We start from the raw sequence: 25,326 nt of genomic DNA, 5'->3' as shown, positions 1-25,326 counted from the left end.
AACTACAGAATTTAGCCTACATGGAAGCTAGGAATGAACCGTGTTCTGTAAAATGAATCCAAGCTGACATCTTTGCAGAGAACAACTGAAGGACCCGTGTTGTGGAGCATGGGAACCTCCCAGGTGTTGCATAGCATCAGGGACCTTTGGAGAATGCCATCCCCCGGCTTATTCAGCAAGATGCACAAGATGAGAATCCATATGGTTAACGCAGAGAACTGGAATCTCCTTGCTGCTGTTAAACTTTAATTTCTGCATTTAAAACAAAGCAGAGCTATATCAAAAATAACCAAGCCATTTCCACTAGGATAGCATGATTTTAGAGCAGGTCATTTTTAACTGAGAATGTTTGGTATTTTTGTAGTTAATTAAAGTATTTGTAGCTTGTAGTCAGTGATCCCATACTGACAGGTTTGTGTCAAGCCATTCCTGAATCTGTTTCTTGGTGATTTTCATTGCAGTCAGGAATCAGGTTCTCTCACTCTTGCCTCCAAGATACTATTATTTCTCATAGTTCCCATTGGTGCTTCTTTACAGCAAAGGAGGTGAATGTTTTAAAGATCGTGTCCCTTCTTTGGCAGCTCAGCTTTGCTCTTTCCTGCATGGCTTAGTCTGGTGTTGGCAGGTTTGTACAGGCCCAGCTTGATGAAGGCTGAGCAGAATGAAAGTCCAATCCAGGCCCTGGCATTTTTGCCATATTGCTTTCAGATCCCTATCTTGATGGGATTCCTTGGCTGGCTCGTGGGGTTTGGGTTTGCTTGGGTTTTTGGGGGGCAGTGGATTTTGGCAGTGCCAGCATCATCTTTCCATGGCTTCTGTCTTCAGCCTGAGACATCTTCTCTCATGGAGGCAGCTGAGTAAGGGACTTGTATGAGGCAGTAGGGGCTGGAGGTCGGCTGAGCACAGCAGCCTTTCCTTCCCGTGGAAGGCAGTGATGGCAAACACAGTTGGAGTTGCACCTGACAGGTTGGTCATGGCAGTCACCCTTGAGCTAGTTTTCTTGATTACTGAGTGGAGGATGCCATCTGCGTGGAGATGAAGGTCTCGATGACATTGTGAGTGGATGGCAGCAGCTGACTGTGGCTGTTGGCGGAGTCAGAGCTTTGGTACAGCACCAGGCTGCTGGAGGACACTGTCAAAGGCACAGGCAGAAGTTAAGTACAAATTCTCACTGCAGTGTGCACACACTCGCATTTCCAGCATGACTAAAACGTCCTGGCATAGGGGCATAATTCATTTTTCTATTTTATGTGCCATTATATACCTAGCTCAAGTACAAATCTAGCCTGAAAGCATTGACCGTGTCAGGGAGTTCAGATTTGAGGATTCTAGTTGATTGTTAATGTCCTAGTTCTTCTCTTAAAACTGGGGAGATCCAACTGGAGTCTGTTCATGAGGGAATCTTGGGCTTTTCAGCCCTGAAAACTGCCTGCAGGATTGGCTATGCATGGACACTGATTTTTGTCAATATTTTTAAGGTTATTTTCCTCTCTAGATTCCAAAGAAGGGTCCCATTTCCACAGCCTGCACAGACAGTGCTCTGAATCTTCCTTGTAGCAGCTTTTCAACCCCCCCCAGACACTGGTAGAGCCCTCTTAGAGAACGGTGAGCCCCAGATACCATTTTCTGTCTGGGTTTTACAGTGTTGGCAAGAGAAACGGCAGTACGTGGTTTAAGACAATAGTGGCTGTTGCTCTTACCAGCAGGGCTTGAGGTGAGGCGAGGGCCTGGCTGAAGGTGCTGGATGGTTGTGTCTTGGTTCTGTAAATGTATCGTTGGCGCCTGTGACACTGGCGTATGCATCCCAGACTCTGTGTGAGTCTCTGAGTCAGATGTGAATGCCTAGAGAAAAGAAAGTTAACAGTGCCTGGTTTCTACGTCCCTTCTAACGGGCACGAGAGAAGAGTGAGCAGGTGCTGTTTCCAAGGAGATTAAATCCTCCTTGATGATGCAGTGAAGAGTTTGCTCTAATGCCTCCAGTACTACAGCTGGTACCAGCAAGGTGAGGAGCTAAGAAAGATCATCCTGCTGGGATGGCATAGACCACACACCCAAAAACTCTTTGACAAGCAAGGAGCTACCTGCAGACTGGTGCATTTCTAAGGTGGGGGAACAAAGGCACGTGCTAAAGGCTGTTACCTGTTTAGTTGGTGTCAGGTTAGTCAGGGCGCTGAGATTGGCTGTGTCTGTTATCACCATGGTTTGTGGCAAGAGGCCTGTATGTGTGTATTGGGCCACTTCAGACTTGGGGCCGTAGAGAGCTGTGCATGAAAAAAAAACAAGATAATGTGGATGGTGGAGCTTTGCAGGAGACTAGTTGGGCTGAGTTGTTCTCCTCATCCATGTGGACCTGCTGTCTGTTTCTGAAACAGTGGGAGCGGAGGGACAGGGAGATGAATGCAAGCGAAAAATAATTTCATAATTAAAGCAACAATAACAGAAGAGGAAAATAGAGTGCTGCAAGCCCAAGGACCCAGCAAATGCTCCAGAACAGAGGCTTTATTTTTTTTGCTTTGCTTGAGGAAATGAGTTCACATTCTTACCGTGAGGGTTCTGTATCTGGGCCATGGTAGCCATGAAGGGGCTCTGGTTGATGTGGCTCTGGACCTGCTGCATGAGGGGCTGCTGGTAGGATGGGTGCAGTTGCTGGGAGAACTGGACAGGCTGCAGGGTAGTGAGGCTGCTCCCCATGCTGTTTATTACAGGTACACTCTGGGGCTGGGTTGAGGCCAGGCCTGAAAAACAAGGACTGATGACAGTAGTGTCACACACTATGGGAGGAGTGTGGCTGCTCTGCAGTAGGGCGTCTGAAATAGTCATCATGGCAGGCCTGTCGTCACAGGGTGATTTCGGATCCTGCTTTTCAGGTGTTCCGCTTGTATCTGTGATTATGAATAGATTTCATGCCTGTGAGAACAAAGTGGGAGTGTGGAAAATGTACAGTGCAGACAAGTACCTTAAAACCATCTCTGACTTCCAGTGTTTGTTCCTGTGTACATGCTTGAGTACCAGCATAGGTCACTTTCCAGTTTAGTGATAACCCGATACAGAGTTCCACTGAGGAGGCCTTGCTCAGAAGTAAACTCAGAGCATCATCTCATGTCCAGTTCATTTTATTCTTTTTTTATGAAGCTGTTGGCAACAGAGAGAACTATGCTGTAGCTGTCAGCCACATGGAACAGAGTTTAAGCTCATTTTGCTTGGGCTGCCAAATTATGGAATTTGGACCAGGGAGAAAGAGGTAGAAGGTTTCACACACTACTACCCATTTCCCACGACTGTCCAGACCCTGTTCCTGTAAATCAGCAAGTCTCTCCAGCACCGAGAGATCTCCAATTTTTTTTGTTTTTTTTTCACAAAATTAGAATGCGTATCATAATCTTGGGTATAAATGAGGAAATGGAAGTTACTTCACAGCTGTCACCATGGAACAAAATAAGGCCTCTCTCTTCCTGGCAAGAAAGTGTAAGAGGAGAGTATACATTTTATTTTCCATTATCTAATGAGATGCACTTCGGCAGTAGAGCAGTCTTGAATGAAATCTCATACAGGTCCAGAAAAGCTGTCGAAGTGAAAAATATATATTAAAAAAAAAAGCAATTACTGCTGTGGGTTCCAAAGGCATATGCTGTTCTTTGCAGGAAGTAGAACAGGATGTTTTGTCTTTCAAGCACTATGAACATGCTTCAATTTTCATAGTTTTAAGGAAGTATTACATTTATATTTGGGAAGATGCAGAACAGCAAAACAAAACATTGGCATAGGAATATATTGCAGAAGTCCCTTGCTCTTAAGACCTGGGTTTGTGTGTAACTTAATTCTAACATGAATAAGGAACATGGGTCCCTTAATTCCATTGGTACTTGTAAGTAGTGCTGCTGAAGATCCTTAGTGTTCATGACAATTTCACCAGGTTTGTATCACTGCCAACTTAGTACTTTTGTCTCTGAAACTGAGGCAGGTAATTCTAAAAATTACAGGTAGTTCTTTATCTGAATCCTGTTAAGCAGAGTCATTACAGAACACTACTCACCTATCACCAGGGTGGAGGCACCTGTGTTGGTGAATGCTGGTGCTAGGGATGAGGTCTCACCAGCTCCAATTGCCATTACACCCGGCAGTGATGCCATGATAAGGTTCTGAGTTTGCTGGCTCAGTGCATGTGGATTTTGCTCTAGGCTGTGCAAGGCAGTCAGGGTGCTGACAGGAGGGAGAGTTCCTCCAGGAGCTGAGACCTGTGTGAAAGAAGGACCGTGAAAATGGCATCTGCAGAAGCTTGAGTATGGCGAGTCCCAAAGCTGTGATAAATGTCCTTCTCCCTCTTCCTGCCTGTTCTGACTACTTGCTAGTTAGAAAGACTCACATTTGCTGGTCTGCAGTTTCCCTGTGCTCATCAATTAACTAGTAAAGGTCAGCTGTTTAAATACTAAGAGTAAATCCTTGCTGGCTTAGTTCTTTCATGTTTAAGAAATCATAACGGTTTTACAAACAAGAATGAGATTAGTCCTACTGCATTCTCTATAGGGAAAGTTTATCTTCTGTTTTACAGCTGAGGGTAGAAGACAATGCTTAGAGAAATTAAGAGGCTTGGGTAATTTTACATAGTAATTTTAGCTGCAGAGTTCAGTACAGAATCCAAGAGTTCCTCTTTTCTTGTTCACCTTTTCCTCTGAGAAATGCCTGTAATTTCCCTTTCGCCCAGCAAGTGTCTTTTAGTCGCCAGTGAGTTTTTGGATTGAGATTTTGAAGGAGTTGCTGAAAAGTTTCTTTAGACCTTTTTCTCATACAGTATGTTCTTCAGGCTGCATTACCTGGCAGTTCCCTGCTGTTAGAGAGGAAACGTACCTGTTAGATAGAACAGGACTGTTCTGTGCTTGGGTGTTTTGCTGATTCAGTCTGTCCTTGAGTCATTGAGAAATTTAATAACTTCACTGTTTTCTCAGCATCTAAAATGAACCACGTAACCTGTCTCTATGCTCTAATGGGGTTTTGAGTTTGCAAGGCCCTTTGAAGACCTGTAGTTGAAGTACTGTGGAACAGCAAAATAGCATTCTAATAATTTGGCTGATAAAGTTCAATGCTTTGTATTATACTTTTTTTTCCTCCCCTCAGACAAAAAGCAAGTAAGAGTAAGCACCAACAGGTTAAACAGTGGGACAGATCACCTTGATATCAATTTTAGAAGACAGCTGTAGAAGATTTTCAGCACCTCATGAAGACTTTTTTTCTTCAGGAAGAGACCAGAAAGCCAGCAAAGTGACTGATGAGGTTTAAGTCATACTCATTTATAGTGAACTTAACTTTGCCTCAGGCCAGTATGCGCTAATGCAAACTTCTGCCAACTGTTTCCCTGTAAGCAAGGGAACAAACTGAAAATGATCAGTCATGTAGTTCTAGTGCTCCATTGCTAATTATGTGAGAAAAGGTGTCGTCAAATCTCAAAAGGAAATTTGCCTTGAGAAGGCAGATTGCTACAATCTGGACATCCAGTAAATGTCTCAATGGTATGTGCTGCATACAGGCTGTTGGGCTTAATTTTTACAGGTATGATAGAAGTAAGTAGAAGTCTCTCTTCTGTTAATCCCATTGGTGTCTGATCAACTATCTTGAGATGTGTAGAGATCAAATGAGAGTTGGAGATGAGATGATGAGAATCTCACTGGGGAAAGGAGGAGAGAACAGGGTTTCCTGGGAAGAAGGAAATCATGTCATACCTTGAGCTCTGTTTTTTCAGAATAGACTGTTTTGATTGATCATAAGAAAATGGCTATACTTCTTGCTTTCATGCTGTAATACCTGCCCGCACCAGCAGTCTAGAGGGCGCATGTATCTCAGGACTGCTCATGTTACATGGTCAGTGCAAAGTGGCTATCTAATATCTCTCTAAGAAGGTGGTTTTAAGAGTGTTCTGGGAAAAATAGTCTGAATAGTCCATGTTGTGACCACAGGCAGAGGACCTGATGTTCTCCAGTCACCAAGAACGTAAGTATACATCACTTACCAGCTTAGTGTCTGTGCTCAATAGGTTCTGGCTGGGCTCCAGTCCAGGGGGAGAAACCTGATGCAGGATGGTTTGGGTGGTCACCATGGAGCTGTTCACATGGTGGTTGCTGCTGGAGGACTCTGCCTCACTGGCTGGCTGCTGGTTGTACCTCACTCCTGCATCACAACAGGAGGGAAACTGGTTGTCAAAAATGAGAAATTGAGAAACTTCGGCAAGTGCTAAATTCAGTTTCCTTTGCAGGCGCTTGCCTTTAGATGTTCGAGGCAAAGACAAGGTGGGTAATAGGGGAACCAGGAGAACAGGCATTCTCGCCACCCTGCCCTGGCTTTCCTCTGTAACTTGGTGCAACTGCTTCCTCAAATACTGACTTCAACGTATAGCTGTGTGTGCTGCAGGGAGCAAGCAGGGTTCATTAGAAACCACCCCTCTGGATGGGGGTGTAGAGAGGAGAGAGTCTCAGCGAGATCATCTCTTCCCAGAGTGAGAGCAATTACCAGCTCTGGCCTATGAAGCTGGAAAAGCTCTGCTCTTTTTGGATGGAGAATGACCTTTCCTGATGCCTGAAAACTCAGTCACAGTGTGATGGTGCTGATATGCATTGGAAAGAGTAGGAGGCACACATGAATGAAGGGATACAGAACTGACTTGTGTGATGGCAGCCAGTGGATGACTCCTTGAAAGGGGGATTGCTGCCTGCCAGCCGTGAGGGAGTGCAGGATGTCAAAGAGTAAGTGAGGAGATTTGGCTGAAAGTTTTGTTACTGAACTTTGTCACCCTTGCTATTCTAGCCACTCTCCTCACTTGGAGACATGGTCTCTGTCACCAGTGCTCTTCCCTTGTAGCAAGTCTGCTTTCTCTGTCTACAGGTTCACCTCCTAAAGGGCTGGACTTGGGAGATAGTTTTGGTGACTGAGTTTGGGTAGGTTCACTGGTGTCTCTTTCAGATCTCCCTCTAGTTGTTTCTTACCGTGAACTTTGCTGGGTGAGAGAGCAGATGGTGGCTGGAGGGAGGAAGAGTTGTGAGGAGTTAGAGGAGGAGCAGAGGTGGGCTGTGGTCCGCTGAAGGTGTCCATGGCCAGCTTGTGCCGGAAAGCCTCCTCCTTCCTGCGATTGGCAAACCAGTTGTAAACTCTGACCTCCGTCACCAGGTTCGAGCCCAGTCCCTGGGCCTGAGATGGGGAAACACCTCTCTGAATACACTCTGCTCTGTTGGGGGAAAGCACAAGAAGAGCCGGGCTTAGTCAAAGAGACAGAGTAAGTGCGCAGCCCCAAAGTCGCTGTGGTCTGGCACACTGTGTGGAAGGATCCTGCCAGGTATAGCAAGACATGAGGCATTACCGATCTTTTGTGGACAGTGAATGCGCAGTTGTGGCATTTCATTCAGACGTGGCTGGTGACATCTACTGCTCTACTGTTAGCCTGCCTCTCGTAGGCGCCAGCAAACACCAGGAACACAGAGAGGCCCTGCTGTGACCCTCTTCCTCAAAGCCAGACAACCATCTTTACCTGTTGCACTCTTCCACCAGTGCCTCTCTCTCTTCTTTGCTGGGGTTTTTCTGTCTCTCATAGGCTTGGAACAGGATCTGTTGTGAGGCAGGACCCCACTTAAAGCGGTTTCTTCTTCCCTTCTTGGTGGGCAGGTCATCTCCCATGGGCTCCTCTGTCAGGATACCCTGGCCAGCATGTGTGAATTCTGCAGGCACAAAGGGGCAAGGGAGTTTGCTTTCTGGAAGCATTTCCAATTGTTCCATCTATTTGGGTGCCTAGCAGACCCAACGCAGCTTGCCCTTGGCGAATATCTCTTACAAGATGGAGGGTTGAATCTAAATGGGGTGGAAATAAAGTTCCATAATCTCCTAAAACTGATAAGATGTTCCTAGCAGAACCATATTTACCTGTCCTTTCTCTTGCATGCATTGCATCTCTGCTCCCACCTTGGAGTAATGAAAGCAAATGCAGCTGCGTTTAGAGTAAGCATGACTGGAGTCCTGCTTTCCAAAACCATCCAAAGGCCAAATGTCTCATTTTACTTGCAACCCACCAATACGAAATTAAGAAAGACAGATTCCAGACAGGCTCATGAATGTAGAAGTGCATGCTGCAGGCATGGGTTCCAGTGGGTACCTGTAATAAAGGGGCTTAGAGGGTATGAGGTGATAGCCCACATTAGTTTTTCACGAGGTGATAGGCCACAGTGTTTTTTTGCAGTGAGTACAGCAGCCTGCAGCATTTTGCAGCTAGAGGAACTGTTGCTTTAGCTGAAATTGCGAAAGTGTAGTTCTCGGGCAGAAATTCTGTCTCCGTCATCTGTCCACTACACTGCTTTAGTCTGAGGATGGGTGTAGAACTCTCATTGCAAATGGAGAGTGTTAGTTTGCTTCTCTTTAGCCAAACAGAGGGTGCGGTAGGTGACTGCAGACTGTTTTACGAGGGATTGTTTTTCGATGTACTGTTTGGTTCACCTCACCACTGAATACTGACCTAGACTTCTCTAAGCTTCCTGCTAAAAGTGGTTTCTCCCTCCATTCTTCCCTGGTAAAAATAGGGAGTAAGGATTAGCAAGGGAGAGCAAAGGCCTTTATGAAATTGAGATAGGAGAACAGTTGTTGCCATACTTACGCTGGGCCACCTCTCGCTGCTTGCGGACGTACCAGGTGTACAGGGCTGCCCTTTTTTGGGTCTTCATGGGAGTGCCCTTGTTGAGGTGTTGCGAGAGGTGAGATTGGTTCAGACCAGTAGTGTCCACCACCTCACGCTGAGGGATGTTGTGCTGCTGGAGGTAGGATTTCACCATCTTTGCTACTCGCCAGGGATCCTCTCTAGAAGGAGCAGAAAACACTTCTCAGGAGAGAGAGATCTAACACCTGCACTCAGCAGACCTGGACTCCAAGGAAGTGCACTAGTACCTCCTGAGGTGCCCCTTGCACGTCAGTCATCATCATTGCGTTTGGTGAGGCCAGAGTGTTAACTGGCTGCATAAGGGAAAGCTGTTCCTCAGTGTGGTACCTTGTTCAGTTTTGACTCTGCATTCAGGGTAAAAACTGCATGGTATTAGAAATGGAGTGCACAAGATGTAGCACTAGCTTCCTTTAAACTGTCCTCTATAGGCACTTTGATCTCCCCTTAGAAGGGAACCCTTTGGTTATCAAGGGAATTTCCCACTACATGGCCATAGTCTTTGCTGTCTCTGCTTATTCAGATACAAGGTTTTGGCCTGTTCTGTCTAGGCAATTGTCATCTGTAAATGATAGAAAGTGCTGACCAGTGACGTGAGCAAGGAATGGACCTTTCTGCTGGAAAGTAATGTGAATGTAAAGCATTTTTGCTGCTAGTGAGAAATAGAATGAAGGGGGAAGTAATGTTGCATTTCAGTATTCAGTTGGATGTTTTATGACTACAAACCTCTTTTTCAGACTTGACATCTCTCTTCCCTTTCCCTACATAGCTTTTCTTCTTACCCCCTTTCTTTAAGGCATAGGTGCTTGGGGTAGATGTACCTAATTTTCCAAGACAAATTCATTGTGATATTAGGCTGAACCTAGGTGATGCCCTGATTTTGGTCCAGGTTGGGTTGCCTTGCAGTGATTCAAGAAATGAAAACAGGCTTTCATCATACTGTCACGTGACAGCTATGTATGCATATGTATATACCAAACCATCCAGGATTATGTTCTTGCACATCTGCTATGTGTTATTCAAACACACTGATTCACATCTAGATCCAGCCAAGCTTCTAAATGCAATAATGCACAACAGGCAAACTACTAATTCCTCCTGTTGCCACCCTCCTTTGGGGTAACAGCTGAGGGAATAGACCTATTTGAGACCTACTCAAAAACTTGAGAAGCTAATCTGATTCATGATTTCATAATGAACGTGAATCTCTGATTTTTAGGATCTCCAATTAGAATATCCTTGAAGGTTCCTAAGGAAAATAGAGAAAACATGACTCTGTCTTCTTTATGTGTATTGATTTCACCAGAGCTGAAAATCAGAGTAGAAATAGAAAAATGTGAAGCCAGGCAGTCTAGATCCAAACAGTGCAGGAGCCTCTCCACAGAAAAACCTTTGATTCAGTTGTAACAAAGAGCATCCTTCTGTGTTTTCTGTGTGAAATGTCTAGTGGAAATGGTTTGCATGCTGTAGAAATACACTGGTGTCACATCCAACACCAGCGTCAAAGGAGCAGTGGGGGGGAAAAGGTACCTAGGATAGTGCAGAAACTGTCACAAGAACACACAGGTCTGAGCAACAGGCAACAACCGTGCTGTTCATTGCTTTGTTGACTCAGGAGGTTGCCGGAGGCTGCAAAGTGATAAGGAGGACAAAGTCCACACCTGTTCTCTCAGTACAAACACCCTTATCTCTGTTCCCTGCAGCCTCTCTCCCAGTGGCTGGATAGTCCAAGGAGCAAGCTCCGCTGCAGTTAAAGTGTGACAGAAGCAGTGTCAGTTACAGCTTTCTGAAGAACCTGCTTTCTTAAAATAGGAACATTTGTTTCTCTTTTACAATGAGATGCTTGCTATAGAGCCTTCTATTTATTAGCTTCTTCCCTTAACCATCTTTATCTTTCAAAAGCCTCAAACTGGGCTGAACTTACAAAAGCTTTTCTCTCCTCTTTTTTCTTCTGCTGTCCAAACCAAGGACCAATCTCCTCCCTTTGTATTTGTGATAGTCTAGCCAGCACCTGCAGCCTGAATTTGTTATACAAGTCCCTATAGAAAGGAGAAGAGGCCCCGACTTGGAATCTCTGGTCTCTTAGATGTGAGTTCTGGCTCAGATGGGAAGAGGAAGGACTGTGTTACCACTGATGGAAACCTCTGTTACATGTTGATTTCCTTCCTGCACCCTAATAATGAGTCACTTTTGTCTCCCCTGTCAAGATCCTCACTTCTTTGTCGTAGGAATAAAGCAGGAAGTGTCTGTGAGTCTCTTCTCACAGTGGTTAAAGCCCTGTGATTTTTCTCTCTTCTTTTGAGACAAAGCAGAGAGCTTTGTGAGGCAAAACAGTGCAGGGGAATCTTAGTACAGTATGATTTCATAGGACAGTTGTATGAAATCCTAGCTACTCTGTACGTCATCAAAGCTACTCTGTACGTAATATCAATGCAGCAATTCCTTTAGGCCCAAGGCTACATCACAGAACAAGTGATGGCAGCTGGTCAGCTGAACCCTTGCATGAACCATTGCTCAAATACCTAGTTCCACCTGCAGAGCCTTCACCATTGACTAAGGCGATGTAAGTTGAAACCTTCGCTCTTTCACTGGTGGCAAGACTGTCATTGACTCTCAGAGGGTAGGATTTCACCCTGAACCTAGTTCTTCTGTTTGTAGTTGCACTAAAATCTCAATTGCTTCACTGAGTCAGAACTGCGAAAATGGGTCTGCCTTGCTCAAGTTCTCCTTCTCTATGTCCAAGCCTGTTTTCTGCTTTTTTAGCTTCCCTTTCTCCCCAGATACAAGCTGTCTCCCCATTCCTCTCTTGTTCTCCAAGGTCTAATTTCTGTCTCCAAATTCTTCTCACACAGTTAGTTTTTACTTCCTTCTTCCTAAGTCTTGCTCTCCTGCTGTGAGTTGCTTATTGCCATCTGAGCATAGCTCCTCTCCCTGGCTCATCTCAACCACAGGGGCCTGGGTCCTCTCTCCATGCCAGCTTCCCATTTTCTTAGTTCTGAGGTCACTTTTTAAGGGCGTTTTCACCTCCCTTTTGTTACCTGAACAATAAGTAACCCAGGTAGTTAGTTATAAACTCAAAGGGAACAAGAGGCTGGTTGATAATTTATAGCAACATCTCAAATTTAAATGGAAAGTAAATATCAAGTTGTTAGCATTAAAGAAAACCCATTCCAGAGAGCTGGAGATGTAACATTCAGGGGACCTTCTCCCTCCTTCACTCTTCCTGACTTTTCTCTTTCTTTTTCCTTTGTTCCTTTCTTTCCCTTCCTCTTCCTCATTCTCTCTGTCTCTCCTTTCCTTCTTTCCTGTTCTTGGATTTTCAGGCAAGAGAAGCCTTCCTTTCCCTGAGGTGGGTTCTGAATTGCTGCTTTGGACCAGACCTTGCTTAAACAGAGGTTCAGAGCTGTGAAGTACTCAGGACCATCCTCTGGCCCTTTCCTCTGGAGCCTGCTAGACAACCCTCACTGATGTCAGTGCACAGCCTGGAGCCGGGCTAGGCAGAGAGCAGGGAAGGTAAGACCATCCTGGCAGGGTTCCTTTCTATTGAACTTGGCCTGGTTTGCCTCATCTTGGTTTATATGTGGAAATGAAAGGGGTGTGGCAGCTTCATCTCCAGATTCCCCAGCTAGAGCCATTCTAAGACCCTGCTTACGCAGGGAAAAGGCTGAACCTTTATCATTATATCTTTGTTTTCTTTTTTCCTCGTGGAAAACATGCTTTTATCCCTGCCTCCAGGGGAAATCTGTTGCTTATCTCAATTTCCCTCTTTCCTAATGGAATTTCACCCCTTGCCCTACAGGTGAATTGTTGCTATGCTTCTCTCCACTTGCTGTACCTGCAGTAGTATGATCTGTCCCTTCCCCCAAGGTAGCCTCTCTCTTGCTTTCTACTCTGGGGAATATCTGGGAATTACTGCACACAGCGTCATCTCCCTACTGAGTTATTTATTCTTTATCATAGATGCAATTTATTTTCTGTGTGGAGTGATACAGAAAGAATGTTTTTATTCAAACTGTAAATCTATGAAAGATCAGTGAGACAGATTAAGGGACAAAATTTTAATTCCTCACTAGAGAAACCTTTGTCTGAACTGCCTTTAGCATTTTTTTCTGTAGGGACAAAAGCTAATCAATACCCACAGTCCACCCAGTCCTGGGTGTATCTTCTCTACGTCCTGTTTTGCTCAGCTTTGACTAGTGCTTTCCAAACTGTGGTTTCAACTTTAGTGGTCCCGCGAGGACACACTGGTCTCTTGGTGCTGCCATTTTTTTCCTTTCCAGCTCCTGGAAAGGCTAGCAATGGCCACTTTCCTGATTCTACTTTATAAGCAATCGCTGCAGTTACCACAAAGACTTTCTTGTATCAGTAATAGCTGCCCACAAGTCAATCTCTGTTAAAATGTGGTCTATAGTATTAGACCAGGAATTGTTAATAATGCCCAAAGAGACTTCTGCTTAAAGGCAGAAATGCCTCCATCTGGTTTCTAGATTTGAAATCCTTGTGTAGATACTGAAATAGCTTTGCAAGCATTGAAGTTTTACTGGGAATCCCTGGGCATCGAGATTCTTGTCTGCCTTCCTTTTATGTATTGCTGGGAGTAATTTCTATTATAGACTGTTCTACCCTGTCTTAAAATACTTATAATGCTACTTTAAGGACCTTACCTTTAGGCATCTATTAATGGAAAGGTTTGTTCTTAAAAACAAAAAAAAGTTTATTAGTAGGTAACAACTGCTCACATATTATCAAACCCTGATACTGGTTCAGATGCTTTGAATAGATTCTCAGACATACAGTTGCTTTTTTTAATCTTTGAACAGAAATTTGAAACATGTCAATACAGACTTCCTACTCTTTTCATTTTACCTTGACTAATTTTGTTCTATTATATTCCTCCATAAGTATACTCATAATTTTTGCTGAGACTGAGGCTTCTGGTCCCCTCATGCTGGTCCTCAACAGCAGAAGTGAATTGCTCTATCCTGGGTTATGGGGGACTGATGAAAGAAAACGCTGAAGTTTCAGAATAAAGCTTTGCTATTAAGACCCAGTATGAGGCTCAGGAGATATTTGTTCTTGCCCCGTCCTCTCTGCGCTGTCTTAGCGTTTTAGGTAGGTCATAGAATCTCTCTGTACCTCAGTTCCCATTTGTTAAATGGGAATGCTGCTCAACTGACTGTCTAGAGAGTGTTGTGAGAATGTTCTTCGGAAAGCATTAGTATCACAGGTTTGCAAGAGAGGTAGGACTTGTTCTGAGGCTGGTCGTAAGCACAAGAAGGACTGGCAGCAAGCACCTAGAAAGGCAGGGAGGATCAGAAACCAGAATTCATGCTGAAGTGAGGGTGGCAGGAAGGAATTCCCTCCATCCGTGTGTCCGCTCTTAATTACAGCGGATGGCACTTCAGTCCTGCTTCACCCATTCATTACAGAAAACGGAACAAAGCCAGGGTGCTCTTCAACTTCCATGGCTTCCTTTGTGGAGAGATACCTGATAAACCATCAGAAGTTAATGATCAAAAAGCTTATCAGGGTCTTTTCATCTATAAATTTATAAGACAAAAGAGAAATAATAAAGCCATTGGATAATTAGTAACTAGTCAGGGCCCGCCCGGTGCCACTGGGCTCAAACTACCCCAAGACCTGTACGCAGACTCAGGAAGATGAGAAGGAGACAAGGATGAAGGGAAGAAAAAGAGTGGAAGAGGGAGAGAGAGAGAATTAGCCAAGACAACAACAAAATGGAGGAATAGCAGCAGAGACAAAAGTGAGGAGAGAAGGGAAGTATGTAAAAAGAAGGGAAAGAGGCAAAGGGAACAGAGGAGGCTAAAAAATGCAACAGAGCTGGAAGTGGGGAAGAGATGAGAGACGTACTGGGCCAGAAAGAAGGCTGAATTGTTGGGAATGTTTTCCCCTCACAGGTAAGAGCTGATCCAGTGAATTTTCCTCTGTTGGGTACTGCAGAGTCATCAACTCCCAGTCTGCCAGGGAGCTTTCTTCTCCTAAGTATTTGCAGTGAATGCTAACTCTTGTCATGCTGTTTTTCTAGCTCTGGCCTTTTGTGGTGGGATTTGATGTTTGCTTCTTGTTGCTTCATACATTTTATGATAATTTCCTTTCCTTCCACATGAAAGGGAGTGATCAGAAAGCCTGAGAAATTCTCTAGATGGGTTTTAGTTTTAGTGAAGATTTTAAGTGCAGGATGTTGCTGCATCTTCTTGTCTTCTATCAGCTTGTCATTTCAAAATACCCCCAAAACAGATAGGCAAAATTCTGCTTCTGTTGTGATAGATAGGTTGGATGGACGTGATCCATGGGAATTGTATCCCAGCAAGAATCCCAAATGGGAATCCTGGTGAATGTTTCTCTGAGTCTGTAATGAGGCTTGTTGGTTTGGGGAACTCTTCCTGTCTTTTGATTTCAAAAATGCTTGTATGCAAAGGCAAATTTGTGTGGCAGTAAAACTTGTAATCATTGTTGCATATGTACTTTGTAGTTGTGACAGGCAGTGGATGGTAGAATATTGTGTTCTGCCCAGGTTTTAACCTCTGCATGTATTTGGTGTGTGTTCTTTCTACAAGAAAAATTCCCTCTGAAGTCAGGAGAACTTTGCACTCACAAGAATGAGAAGAACAAGTTCTCTTGGTTTGCCTTTGACCAATAATCTATAGCAAATTTATCCAGTAAAATTAACAATATTAATCTCCTTAAATATAGCAGGGAAACATTACAACTTCACTTTACCATACATCGTCAGGCAAATATAGCACCATTTAAGAGTGACCAGATTTTTTTTTTTTTTCCCCTCTCCCCTGATCACTGAAATTGTGAATCCTGTTAAAAATTTAAATCCCAACATTCAGTCAGAGAGATGCAAGTTATACAGGCCTCGGACTGTTCTGAAGCCTGATGATATAAGCACTTCAAATATATAATCAGGCTCCATGGCTCCCTTCATGCATTTTATGTGAGATGAAAGGAAAGTCTGAGCATTTATAAAGAATTTGGGGCTGCTAGTCCTGGCATGGATGAAGACTGCCTCTGTGCAGCTGGACCAACTGTGAATACCAGAGACACTGAGCGGAAGGGGAAAGGAAGGGAGATTTAGAGGGAAGAGTGCAAGAAAGCAGCAAAGAGGAGCAGCAAATCTGTCCTTACTGTAATAGTCTTTCCACCACAGCCTTCTGGTGAGCAGCCTCCTCAGGGCTCAAGTTTTCCAGCTCCTTCATTATTGGAGGGGTAAATTCTTCCCCGTCATCAGAGGTTTCATCTTCCGATAACCTGGACTCCCCCATTCCATTGGGGAGGTTGGGGATGTCGGGACAGGGTTCCCCTTTCTCTGTCTGGAGGGCGTTGATAGCGCGCTGACTTTCACTCTGGAGCACATAGGGTTCCACTTCGCTCAGCGCCTTGATCAGGGTCTCCTTGGTTAGCCCTGACTCCAGCAGCGCTCCCAGCAGCTCCACTTGAAGATGACTCAGCTTCGAGACCATGGTCTTCAGGCTGGTGTCTCTTGGATTTGAATTTCGGGTTATCCTGCTTCCAGCTTCCCTACACCATGTTCCTGAGGTAACACGCCCGACTGTCAGGAGAGTGGGCACAGCACAGCCTCCCACCTTTACACCCCCCCAAAAAAAAAAAAACAAAATACAAAATTGAGCCACTTCAGACCCCCCACGACTGTCCTGAGCCAGTGCTGATAAAGGGACCCTTGGCTATCTGTTTACATTGGAGCAATGTAAATTCTCCAAGGTTCATATTTATCTGTGTGCTTAGCAAGTTACTGAACTTTGGACTTCAGCACTGCAGCAGCAGTTCACAAAGTGCAGAGGGAGAGAAAGCAGGGGGAGGGGGAAAGGGAGGGAAGCAGAAGAGAGCACGGGAGTAAAATGAAGGGGTAGAAGGTCCGCAGCATGGAAAAGAAAAGTCAGCTATGGAAAGAAAACTAGGAAAATGAGGATGGAGAAATGTGGCTTATTTCTGGCCCCATTAGTCTTAGAGAAGCGAGGAGGTGGAGTACCCAAAAGGAAGAGGTGCGTTTGGCTGTGCATGGTTCAGGCGAAGGTGCTACCATTGGAAGATTGCAGAGCCTGCTCAGAGCTCTGGCAGTGGTGAGGTTCAGCCAGAATCAAAGGCTTTGGGCTGAGAGAAAGCCACACTGGCAACTTCACTAGCCTTTGTATAACCCCCCCGGCAGAGAAGCGCGACCACTGGGTTTATATGAATGTTCCCAAGACTCACAGGATGTTCTGGAGTCTCCAGCTGACTTCTGTGGCAGAGCATCAAGTGTTAAATGACTTTTTAACTTCTGACTTTGGCTTGCTGGGTATCTTGATATGCAAATACTAGTACCTCCATTGTCACTTGCTATGCTTATTGCTTAATTGATGAGCAGGAGCAGTGTACCCACATAATTCGGGGGATTACAGGGCTTGCCCCACTCAGCTTGTGATTCAAGCACATGATAAAGAATAGCCCTGGGTGTTGGTTCGTGCTGAAAGTCCCTGCCCTATCATCAATTGCCCTACTGCTTCTGAGAAGGGCTCTGGGCAGGCTTGTGGTTACCATTTATCATCTACCTCCAGCCCCTCTTGATGCCAGCCCTGCTCTAAGGTTCTGCTCCCACCTGTTGGGTGACTTCCTAAACCATGCTCGCCAGCTCAGCTGGAGTTGCTTAGTGCAGTTCTCAGGGAGTCCTTATGACTAAATTGTCTCTTCTGGTCTGAAAACATATGAATGAATCTATCTACTTTGAGTAGCTAAATTAGGGAATAACTTGACGTGCACATGGGGACTTGATGCACGGGCATCTCATGCAAATGGTTCCTTGTGTGATCACAGAAGAAGGATTTAAAATTATTGTCTCAAGGGAGGTTTCCTAGGGGCAGCAACTTGTCTCTCTTTATACGCTGCCATCAAGCCTAAGCTCCGAGGAGCCTACTAGGACTGTCCTCAAACTGAGTAATGTCCCAAGACAATGCTGCAGAGTGACCTTGGTCCCTGTTTTCCCTCTGTGGGCACCATTAGCCATGCTCTCCAGGCTCATGCGACAACCTGCTAAGTCAGCAGCCGAAGGACAGAGCTCCGGTGCAGATTGGACCCCTCCTCCCCCCAGGCACAGCAAGCTGCGGTGGGGCTTCTGGGCTGACCCTTTCAACCAGGGCTGTTGTTAACTGTTAGCTTTTGTTTCAGATGGCGTCTGCACCCAGAGTACCAGGTCCCCTCACTGCAGTGAGTTAAAAAAACTCAGATGGATACAGAAGATTCTCTTTGTGTGACTAAAAAGAAGTAACAATTTGGAGTCCATGTAAAAACATTTAATGTAAGAAATTTTCATGTGAACATTAATGTAAAAAGACATCTTTAGTTTCTAAAGATTTTTTTTTCCCCATACTCTTAATAAAGAGTATTTAAAGAATGGTGAGCTTTTTTGGCATTGTTGTATCAATGTTTTGATACAATTTCCATGCATTTTATTTTTTTATTACAGTTTTCCTAATCCCCCCCCCGGTAGACATGCCAACAATACTGGCTGATAAGGGTAATTGTCAATTGTAATTACAGCATCCAGCCATGACATATAGTTTCTGCATGATACATCCTTATAATTCAAGGATGTATGCAAAGAGAGACAACAGATTGTGGGCCTCCTGCAATATGTGACAGAAGATTCTGTCATACTGTGTTACTTATTTCTGTCTTTCTTTGGCATTGTGATTTCTTTTACCTAAACTAAGATGGAAAATATTACCATTGTTCTTGTTTAAAAGATTGTCCAATCTATATTTTTTTATATATATATATATATGTATATATACACTTGTTGAATGCTTGAGGGGGGATGGGGACACACACCATTAAGTTTAGACAAAGAACAGCAATATTTGTCAAGGGAAACTGTAAAGAGAAGAAGAAAACATAGCAACAAATTATTTGTCGATATTGTGTGGTTTCAAGGATTCCTTATGCACCCAGAAGTCCTGTTGCTTTGCTTGCCTTGAAGACCTTCAGGTGCAGAGGCTTTTAAAACAGCCTGTCTTGAAACCAGTGAACTTTGAAGTCTATAAAAACCAGAAATGAACATCTGTTTGTATGTTAGGACCTCACTGAATGCTACAACTGGATGCCATGTGGAGAATCCTTAGCCGATTATGGAAACCTTTCAAATACTGAGGAGGAGGTAAATATTCTCTATCACTTCATCCTGAAGGGCTTTTTCCTTGGTCTATTAGAATTGTCCATTTTAAACTGTAGGAGCCTAGACAATTAACCAAACAAGAAGTAAACTGCTACACTGTCAACTTTACATTCACTGTAACCTGCCACACTGTGCTAGTGAATGGTTCAGCACTCCGTTAAGTATTTCAGATTCTTCAATGCAGGAAAACCAGCAAGCTTTTCAGTGTTTCTTAAATGTTATAAATTGCTAGCAGTCAGACTGAACGTTTGGGAAGCAGGAAGGAGACTCCTGCTGCGAATTAGCTGGCACCCCTGTTTTATAGCCTGGCACTAAGGATTGCAATATCGTATTTCTCAGGTTATTACAAGTGCCAACAATATGCAGTTGTAAGGTAGTAAGAATAGCAGCGGTCAAGGGCGGAAGCTGCGAAGATTAACCAGCTAGATTATAGTTCTAGTAGTAGAGCAAGAGCTAAATTGTAGAGTGCCATAATCCAGACAACATTCTTCCGTAACTGAATTGTACTCAGGAATTTTGCCTTGAGGATGAATATTTGAAAGAAAAGGTCTTGGTTTTGCTATACCCACTTTCATCTATTACCAGTGCTTAGTATATGTTGATTTCCTTAATTGCAACAATTTGCTGGGCCATGACTTGATTCTCAAGTCACCCTGACTAATGTGATCTTGATAATTGTGATAGGGGAAACTTTTGAAGTTTGAAGACACCAAGTGATACCTGCTTGTTTTTCGTATGTTTGCAGTATCTGTTTTTGTATTTTTTTTTTCCTGCAGAATTGCTTGTTCTTCCTTAGGTGTAATTAATATGGTGGTTGAGACCCCTCAAATTCAGTGCTTCATTGACAAGACATAAGCAGCTTTACAAAGTTAAACTGGTCAGCTTAATAGCAGGCTCGGGAAAAATGTTACTTTAACAAATCAGTTTGGATGCAGATTGGAGAAATATATCAATTAGTAATCACAAGAAGTCTGAGGTCTCTTTTAATGGCAAATTTAATAAAGATTATTTAAACATGTTCAACTACTTTGCATTGTCCTATGTACACTTAAATACAACTTCTATGCAGGTTTTTTTATGATTTTCTTTTCTCCTGAAGTAGCAGACAGTCTGATAAGAGCTGTCTGTGACAGCTGTCTCATAAAACTGGGTTCCTGTCATTCTCCAATATCCTTCCAGGCAAGGATGTCTTGGGTTCCTCTGATGGAGTTCTATTTTATTGGTAAATAAGTCTGTCTTGATTAACTGTTCCAGTGTAATCCCTTCTCCCCTATATGTAATAAAGTAGTTGAATTACTAATTAAGTGGATTACTTAACACTGAGAACGAAAGTATAAATGGGTGTACAATAGGAACGTTACTTTTATTTTAGCCCTACTGGTCTGTACTCTGCTTATTACACTAGGGCAAAACCAAAGTAATGGACAGCAGAGTCCTGTGAACAGAATGGAAGGCAGAATAGATCCCCAAAGCCTGACTTCTTGTGTCAACACCATTTTTACCTTTCATGTTTTTATTTTGTGAATTATATCCATTATTAAGTGTACGTGATGAAAAATACAGTGATTTGCTGGGATCAAGCCAATGTAATGTGGCTTCAAGAAGCATACAGAGAAGGAAAAAAAATCTAAATATATTTATGATAAAAGTGCTAGCAGAGGGAGCCTGTATAGTTCCCTGAATATGGTGGTAAAATTGCCCTTGGCAAAAGAAACACAGAGAAATGGTTCTTTCAATAATTCTTTACCATTTTAGTGTTCTTCCTGCTGAGACTGTTAAATGCTTTATTGGCCTGAATGACACTAACATCATCCCCTCCTTGTAATGCGAGAGCTGTTATTATAATGTTCACCCTTATTTCTGTGGTTGGGGAAAAGAAAGCTATGCAAGTACCAAAACTGATTATTATTTGTGTATTGGGAGCTTAGTCCCAAATGGCACACAGGAGTGTGAAAAATCTGAGATAATTGTCATTTATATATTGTTTTTGTAGGGATTTCAGCTATTTGTGCAAAGCCCGAGTATCTCAGTGGGAAAGGACTCACTTGAATACATGATTTTAATCTTCCAAATATATACCCATTTACATTTTGATTTAGTAGTCTCTGTTGTAAATATGTGATGATAATAAAAAATGTGATTTTACAGAGAAGGAAGCTGTTTTTTTCGTTGGTGCCTCCTTCCGTACTTTCAGTAGTACAATCAGAAGCAGAACAACCTAAACTTTCAGAGCCAAGGCGGCAAGGCTACCTTTTGACTGAGACACTGGAGGAACTTCCCAAGTTTCTCCTCACCACTATTTGCAGGATTCAGTTGCATTCAGAAGAACAAATGTTTTTATCTCCAAAGACAACATTTGCTAAGCTTTGGGAGTCTCAGTTAAACTGAGGCTAAGGTGTAGCAACCATTAAGAACTGGCCTGGATGCAGAGCTAGAAGGCATGGTGTGATAATGCCATAGGGTGTAATGAGTTTAAATTACAGGCTGGCTGTCTCTCTCTATATTCCTCTTCCTGGAGGAGGGACTGCGTCCTTCTTCCCAGTCACCTGCCTGTTCCCCCCTCACTTACTGTTTCCACCATTAGGGAGAGGATGAGATTGGAGAGCAGGAGCAGCTCGGGAGTTCAGTTAAGGAAGGAGTTTTCCACTAGGTGGTAGTGAAGAGAATCGTGTCACACGTACTAGTCAGTGCACATTTTAATTACTTTTATCGAGGGGAATCCTGCAAGGATCTTACAGGCAGAATAGCCTAGTGTAGCTCTGAGCGATACTGTCAAAACTGGATCTCTTTTTTTTTTTTTTTTTGCCTTCCCTTTCTGCTCATTTCCATGCTATTTGTTCCTCCCAAAACCAAGCAGTGTTGACAACTATACCTGTCACATCCTTTCCTGAAAGGTGAAGTGTCTACGCGAAGCTACTCTGGTCCTCTTTCCACCTCCATTATAGCAGAATCAAGACATTGTTAGCTAAATGTCATCTAATGACATTTAGGCAATTTGGAGCCAGTACTTTCATCTGATTTTTCTCCAACACAGTTGCCTCTGGGACCTACCCTTCCAAAGATAAAAAGAAAAAAAAACCACCTTATTTTTGTTTGCTGCTAGTTTTGAAATACCTTGACAGGTCTAAGTAATGCATCAGTCTCCTTCAAAGGTTCCAGACAGAACAGGTATTTTGGAAGGACTTTGTAATGTCAGAGTAAACTATCACTGAGTAAAGCTCTCTTGTAGGTCCAAAGAAAGACTGTATAAAAGGTATGCTGAGAAAATTAGCTGGGGAATACAAGCAGTGCTCCAATTTGCAGTAACAGCAGATGCTGGGTCTGCAAGGAGGAATTAATTTCTCCTGTGAATTCATCCCACCGCTATCCTGTAACAATAGAGCAAGTTTGCAAAATCATTTAGTAGTCTGGTCACAAAGCCTGAGATGCTGAAAAAAAAATACACTCTAATTGCTCATCAACTATAAATCATTTGTGCCAAATTAACGTGCTGGAAATTTTGCAAGACTGAGAAATTAGAAGCTGTTTCAATAAGGACACAAAGCAAGGATATTGTTTCGTAGATACCAATATCAGTTTTACATCCTATTCTCAGGGGAAAAAAAAATTAAGAAAGGCTCTTTAGTATCAAGACAAGGCTGAAGCACTGATTTATCTTTCCCTGCACTGATTCAAAAGGATGGAGAAGTTCTTTTTTCCTCTTGCATTTACTCTATCATCATCAGTGAAAAGGGTAGCATAAACAAGCATCTCAGAGACACTGGGGTTGCACCACAGCAGAGTGAAGATTCCGGATTATTTGTGTTTTCTAATTGTTACTGTGGATTTTTCTGCTGCGCTGAGGGAGAATAAAGGCAGGGAACTTCTCCATTGTGCAAGTCCCACCCAGAGCCTGAGCATATTTTTAACAGGGGATGCGTGTATGTGGGAACACCAGAATTTCCACCAAAAATGGATTGACTAGGCTGTGTACAGCTCTAGATTTTGAGCATGACTCGCTCCTCTCTCCTTGCATCACAGCCACCGAAGCTTTCTATACCTGCTGAGATGGGCCTAAGTGCTGTGTATGGGGTGTAGTTGGAGGGCAAAGAGCTATATAGGGGTCAAATAGGGGAGAAAGTTTTTCAAGGTAGCCCAGCCTGAGCTGGATGAGAGGAAATGTTAGCATTACTCACCATCTAATCCTTCCAGTACACCTAGCTGCCATGACTGATCCCAGTTGGGATCCCAGTAAGCTAGTCAGTCACAGTACTTTGAGCATTTCCACCTCATAGTTGATAAATCCGATTCTCAAGCAGATTTTAGTAAGTGGTTAGAGTGCTGATTATGTCAGCTCTAAGGTCATTCCTGTCCACAAGGCCAAAGGGCTGTAAAAAGCACAGAGGATTTGGATGCTGAGGTGCGACATCAGCCTAAATCACTTGTTTTCAATGCATAAAGATATTGACATAGAGGGGGGAGAAGCCTTCAAAGTCCAGCACCGTCTTACCAAAAGCACTGTTTAACTGAAGCACAAGAATCCCAAGCATTCCCTCCGCTGAGACCAAGTAAGTCTGCGTTGCACATGCAGCATCTTCCTTCTGCAGTGCCCCAAAACTTCAGTGGCTGGAACATGTTGCAGTTTCCTCTTTATTGATGAAGGAACTGAGCTAGCAGAGATGAAGCTGAGCCACCCAAGATTACACAGACAACTGGTAACAGAACTGAGAAGAAACGAGCTGTTCCTTACTTCTAATCCTGCATCATGACTACATACCAGCCTAAGTTTTTTCCATTTAAGAGAATAAATGAGATGGACAAAATGGAAATAATTTATTCAATCCGCTAATAGAAATAAATTAGAGTGGGCTCCAAATGCCATTTTAGAGGCATCTGGCATCTCTGTAGATGCAATGAGAATGTCCCAACGTCTCACTGATTTTTTGAAGATTTTAGCAAGATTATACTAAGGCATAGAATTTCTCCGTACTTTTTTTTTTTAAAAAAACAAGTACCTATTTTTACCAGACCTGGTCATTGTTCTTTTATTTATATGTGATGCAGTTACATCACCTCCAACTGTAAGTTAAAACTGGCTCTTCTCCCTCCCACACTAAAAGGAACAATGAATGAGACTGCACAGCTGGACTGGAACAATTGCTCTAAACTCCGCAAAGCCCCACGTGCAGAAATGACTGCAAGTGAAGTAACAGGAGGTAAGGATTACTCAAGTGAGCAAACCTAAGATAAGACACTAGTTCTGCATTTGGCAGAAACATAATCAAGGACTGAAGATTTGGCAGCAGCACCAAAGAAACCTGGGAGGAGAGAGACCAGGCCGGTATCAACAGCTGCCAGTTCCTCTGCCTGAGACTTGAAATTTAATACAGGGCTGGTGATATCATGAAGCATATGATTTTTATTTGGTCAAAGTACCTCGAATGTTATTTTCCTTCCTTTAAAAAAAAAAATGTATTTGGGCATTTGATCCTATTTCTTTTACTTGCTTTGTTTAAAAGCTGACAAATTCAAAGATACAGCGATCTCCAGAAACACACTGTGAATTTAAATTAAACACTCGAGTTCATGGATTATCTTACCTGAACTCTGCATTTACCACCCAACCCTCCAGAAGGAAAAACCACCACAAAGCATTCGACGTCGTCGCTGGCAGCCGCGGACTCCCGCGCTGGCAGGGCGCCGGGGACGGGCCGGCTCGGCGGAGCTGCCCCGGGGCGCGGCCTGCCCCGCGCCGGCGGGACTCCCGCCCGTGCCGGACGCAGCCGCGCCGGCCCCGCTCCCCGCCCGGGCGCCTCAGGCGCCCGTGCTGGCAGCGCTCTGCCGCGGCGGCGCGGCGCCGGGAGGGGTCTGCCGCAGGAGGCGGCCCTTCCGGCGTGCGGGGCTCTCGAACGGCAGCCCCCCGCCCGGCCCCCGGCCCGCGGGCGGCAGTGGGCGAAGCCGCGGCCGCGCCCGCCACGGTGCTGCCTCGCGGGGCGCTGCCGAGGCGGGCGGGAGGCGCGGCGGGGCCCGCGCCTCCGCTCCCAGCCGCGGCCCCGAGGAGCTCGGGTGGGCCGGGGGCGCCGCTTCCTCGGCCACTCGCTGCGGGGAAGGGAACGCCGGTGCGGGAGGCTCGGAGGAGCCCCCAGCCTCCAACCCGCGGCAGCTGGCGCTCGGCTCTTCCGGCGGAGACAGCTCCGGCTCCCCGACCGCTCCCTCTCCGGGCAGCGGGCACGCGGCGGCGCGGGGAGCAGCGGGAGCCCCGCTCCGGGCGCGCGGCGGCGCGGGGAGCAGCGGGAGCCCCGCTCCGGGCGCGCGGCGGCGCGGGGTGGCCGCATTGCGCCCGCCCGCGGGGCTGAGCCTGAGCAGCGGCACGAGGCGCGGCCGGGCCCGACAACCAGCACCGCGCCACCGCCTCCCTCGCCCACAGCGCCTGCGCACGGCCGGCGCCGGCGGCACGTGAGCGTGTTGTGGG

At 44.7% G+C, this 25,326-nt stretch overlaps 2 protein-coding genes across 15 annotated transcripts in view; one reads left to right on the top strand and one right to left on the bottom strand.

Annotated features, from left to right (window-relative positions):
• The window catches only part of C18H12orf43 (chromosome 18 C12orf43 homolog), a 29,475-nt gene extending 5,427 nt beyond the window's left edge, over positions 1-24,048 (top strand). The window contains exons 7-11 of one of the 8 annotated variants that reach the window (XR_012676410.1): positions 5,113-5,256; positions 12,004-12,193; positions 17,870-17,999; positions 18,777-18,857; positions 19,652-19,898. The gene's annotated coding sequence lies outside the window, so the exon portion shown is untranslated. Of the gene's footprint in view, positions 1-5,112; positions 5,257-12,003; positions 12,194-17,869; positions 18,000-18,776; positions 19,899-23,974 lie in introns of those variants that run through there. The other 7 variants (XR_012676412.1, XR_012676411.1, XR_012676409.1 and 4 more) reach the window with 7 other exon arrangements.
• Positions 168-24,615, bottom strand: HNF1A (HNF1 homeobox A). Of its 7 annotated transcripts, XM_075167350.1 has the most exons (13): positions 24,455-24,615; positions 23,365-23,578; positions 23,051-23,242; positions 15,836-16,293; positions 8,624-8,823; positions 7,511-7,697; positions 6,972-7,210; positions 6,002-6,159; positions 4,034-4,235; positions 2,544-2,735; positions 2,140-2,261; positions 1,701-1,842; positions 168-1,132 (listed from the first exon to the last, which is right to left on the bottom strand). In XM_075167350.1, exons 3-13 carry the CDS (start codon positions 23,051-23,053, stop codon positions 1,005-1,007), a joined length of 2,031 nt encoding a protein of 676 aa, XP_075023451.1. In that variant the 5' UTR covers positions 23,054-23,242; positions 23,365-23,578; positions 24,455-24,615; the 3' UTR covers positions 168-1,004. The 7 variants fall into 7 exon arrangements, with proteins under 7 accessions (XP_075023451.1, XP_075023452.1, XP_075023454.1 ...); XM_075167351.1 differs by lacking the exon at positions 24,455-24,615 and having other exon boundaries at positions 15,836-16,241; positions 23,365-23,981; XM_075167353.1 differs by lacking the exons at positions 15,836-16,293; positions 24,455-24,615 and having other exon boundaries at positions 23,365-23,981.
• Between the last annotated feature and the right edge of the window lie 711 nt (positions 24,616-25,326).

The sequence above is a fragment of the Calonectris borealis genome, chromosome 18 (genome assembly GCF_964195595.1).
Source record: "Calonectris borealis chromosome 18, bCalBor7.hap1.2, whole genome shotgun sequence".
In the NCBI taxonomy this organism is placed as follows: Eukaryota; Metazoa; Chordata; class Aves; order Procellariiformes; family Procellariidae; genus Calonectris; species Calonectris borealis.
The sequence above is the reverse complement of the archived record's forward strand: the minus strand, read 5'-3'. Positions and strand labels throughout refer to the sequence as shown.

Excerpts from the sequence above, each read along its gene's own strand:
- HNF1A (XM_075167350.1), bottom strand. Across the intron at positions 7,698-8,623 it reads GCAGCGAGAGGTGGCCCAGC|AATTCACACATGCTGGCCAG; the intron begins GTAAGTATGGCA and ends TTGTGCCTGCAG. Across the intron at positions 4,236-6,001 it reads TGAGCACAGACACTAAGCTG|GTCTCAGCTCCTGGAGGAAC; the intron begins GTAAGTGATGTA and ends TCTTTCACACAG.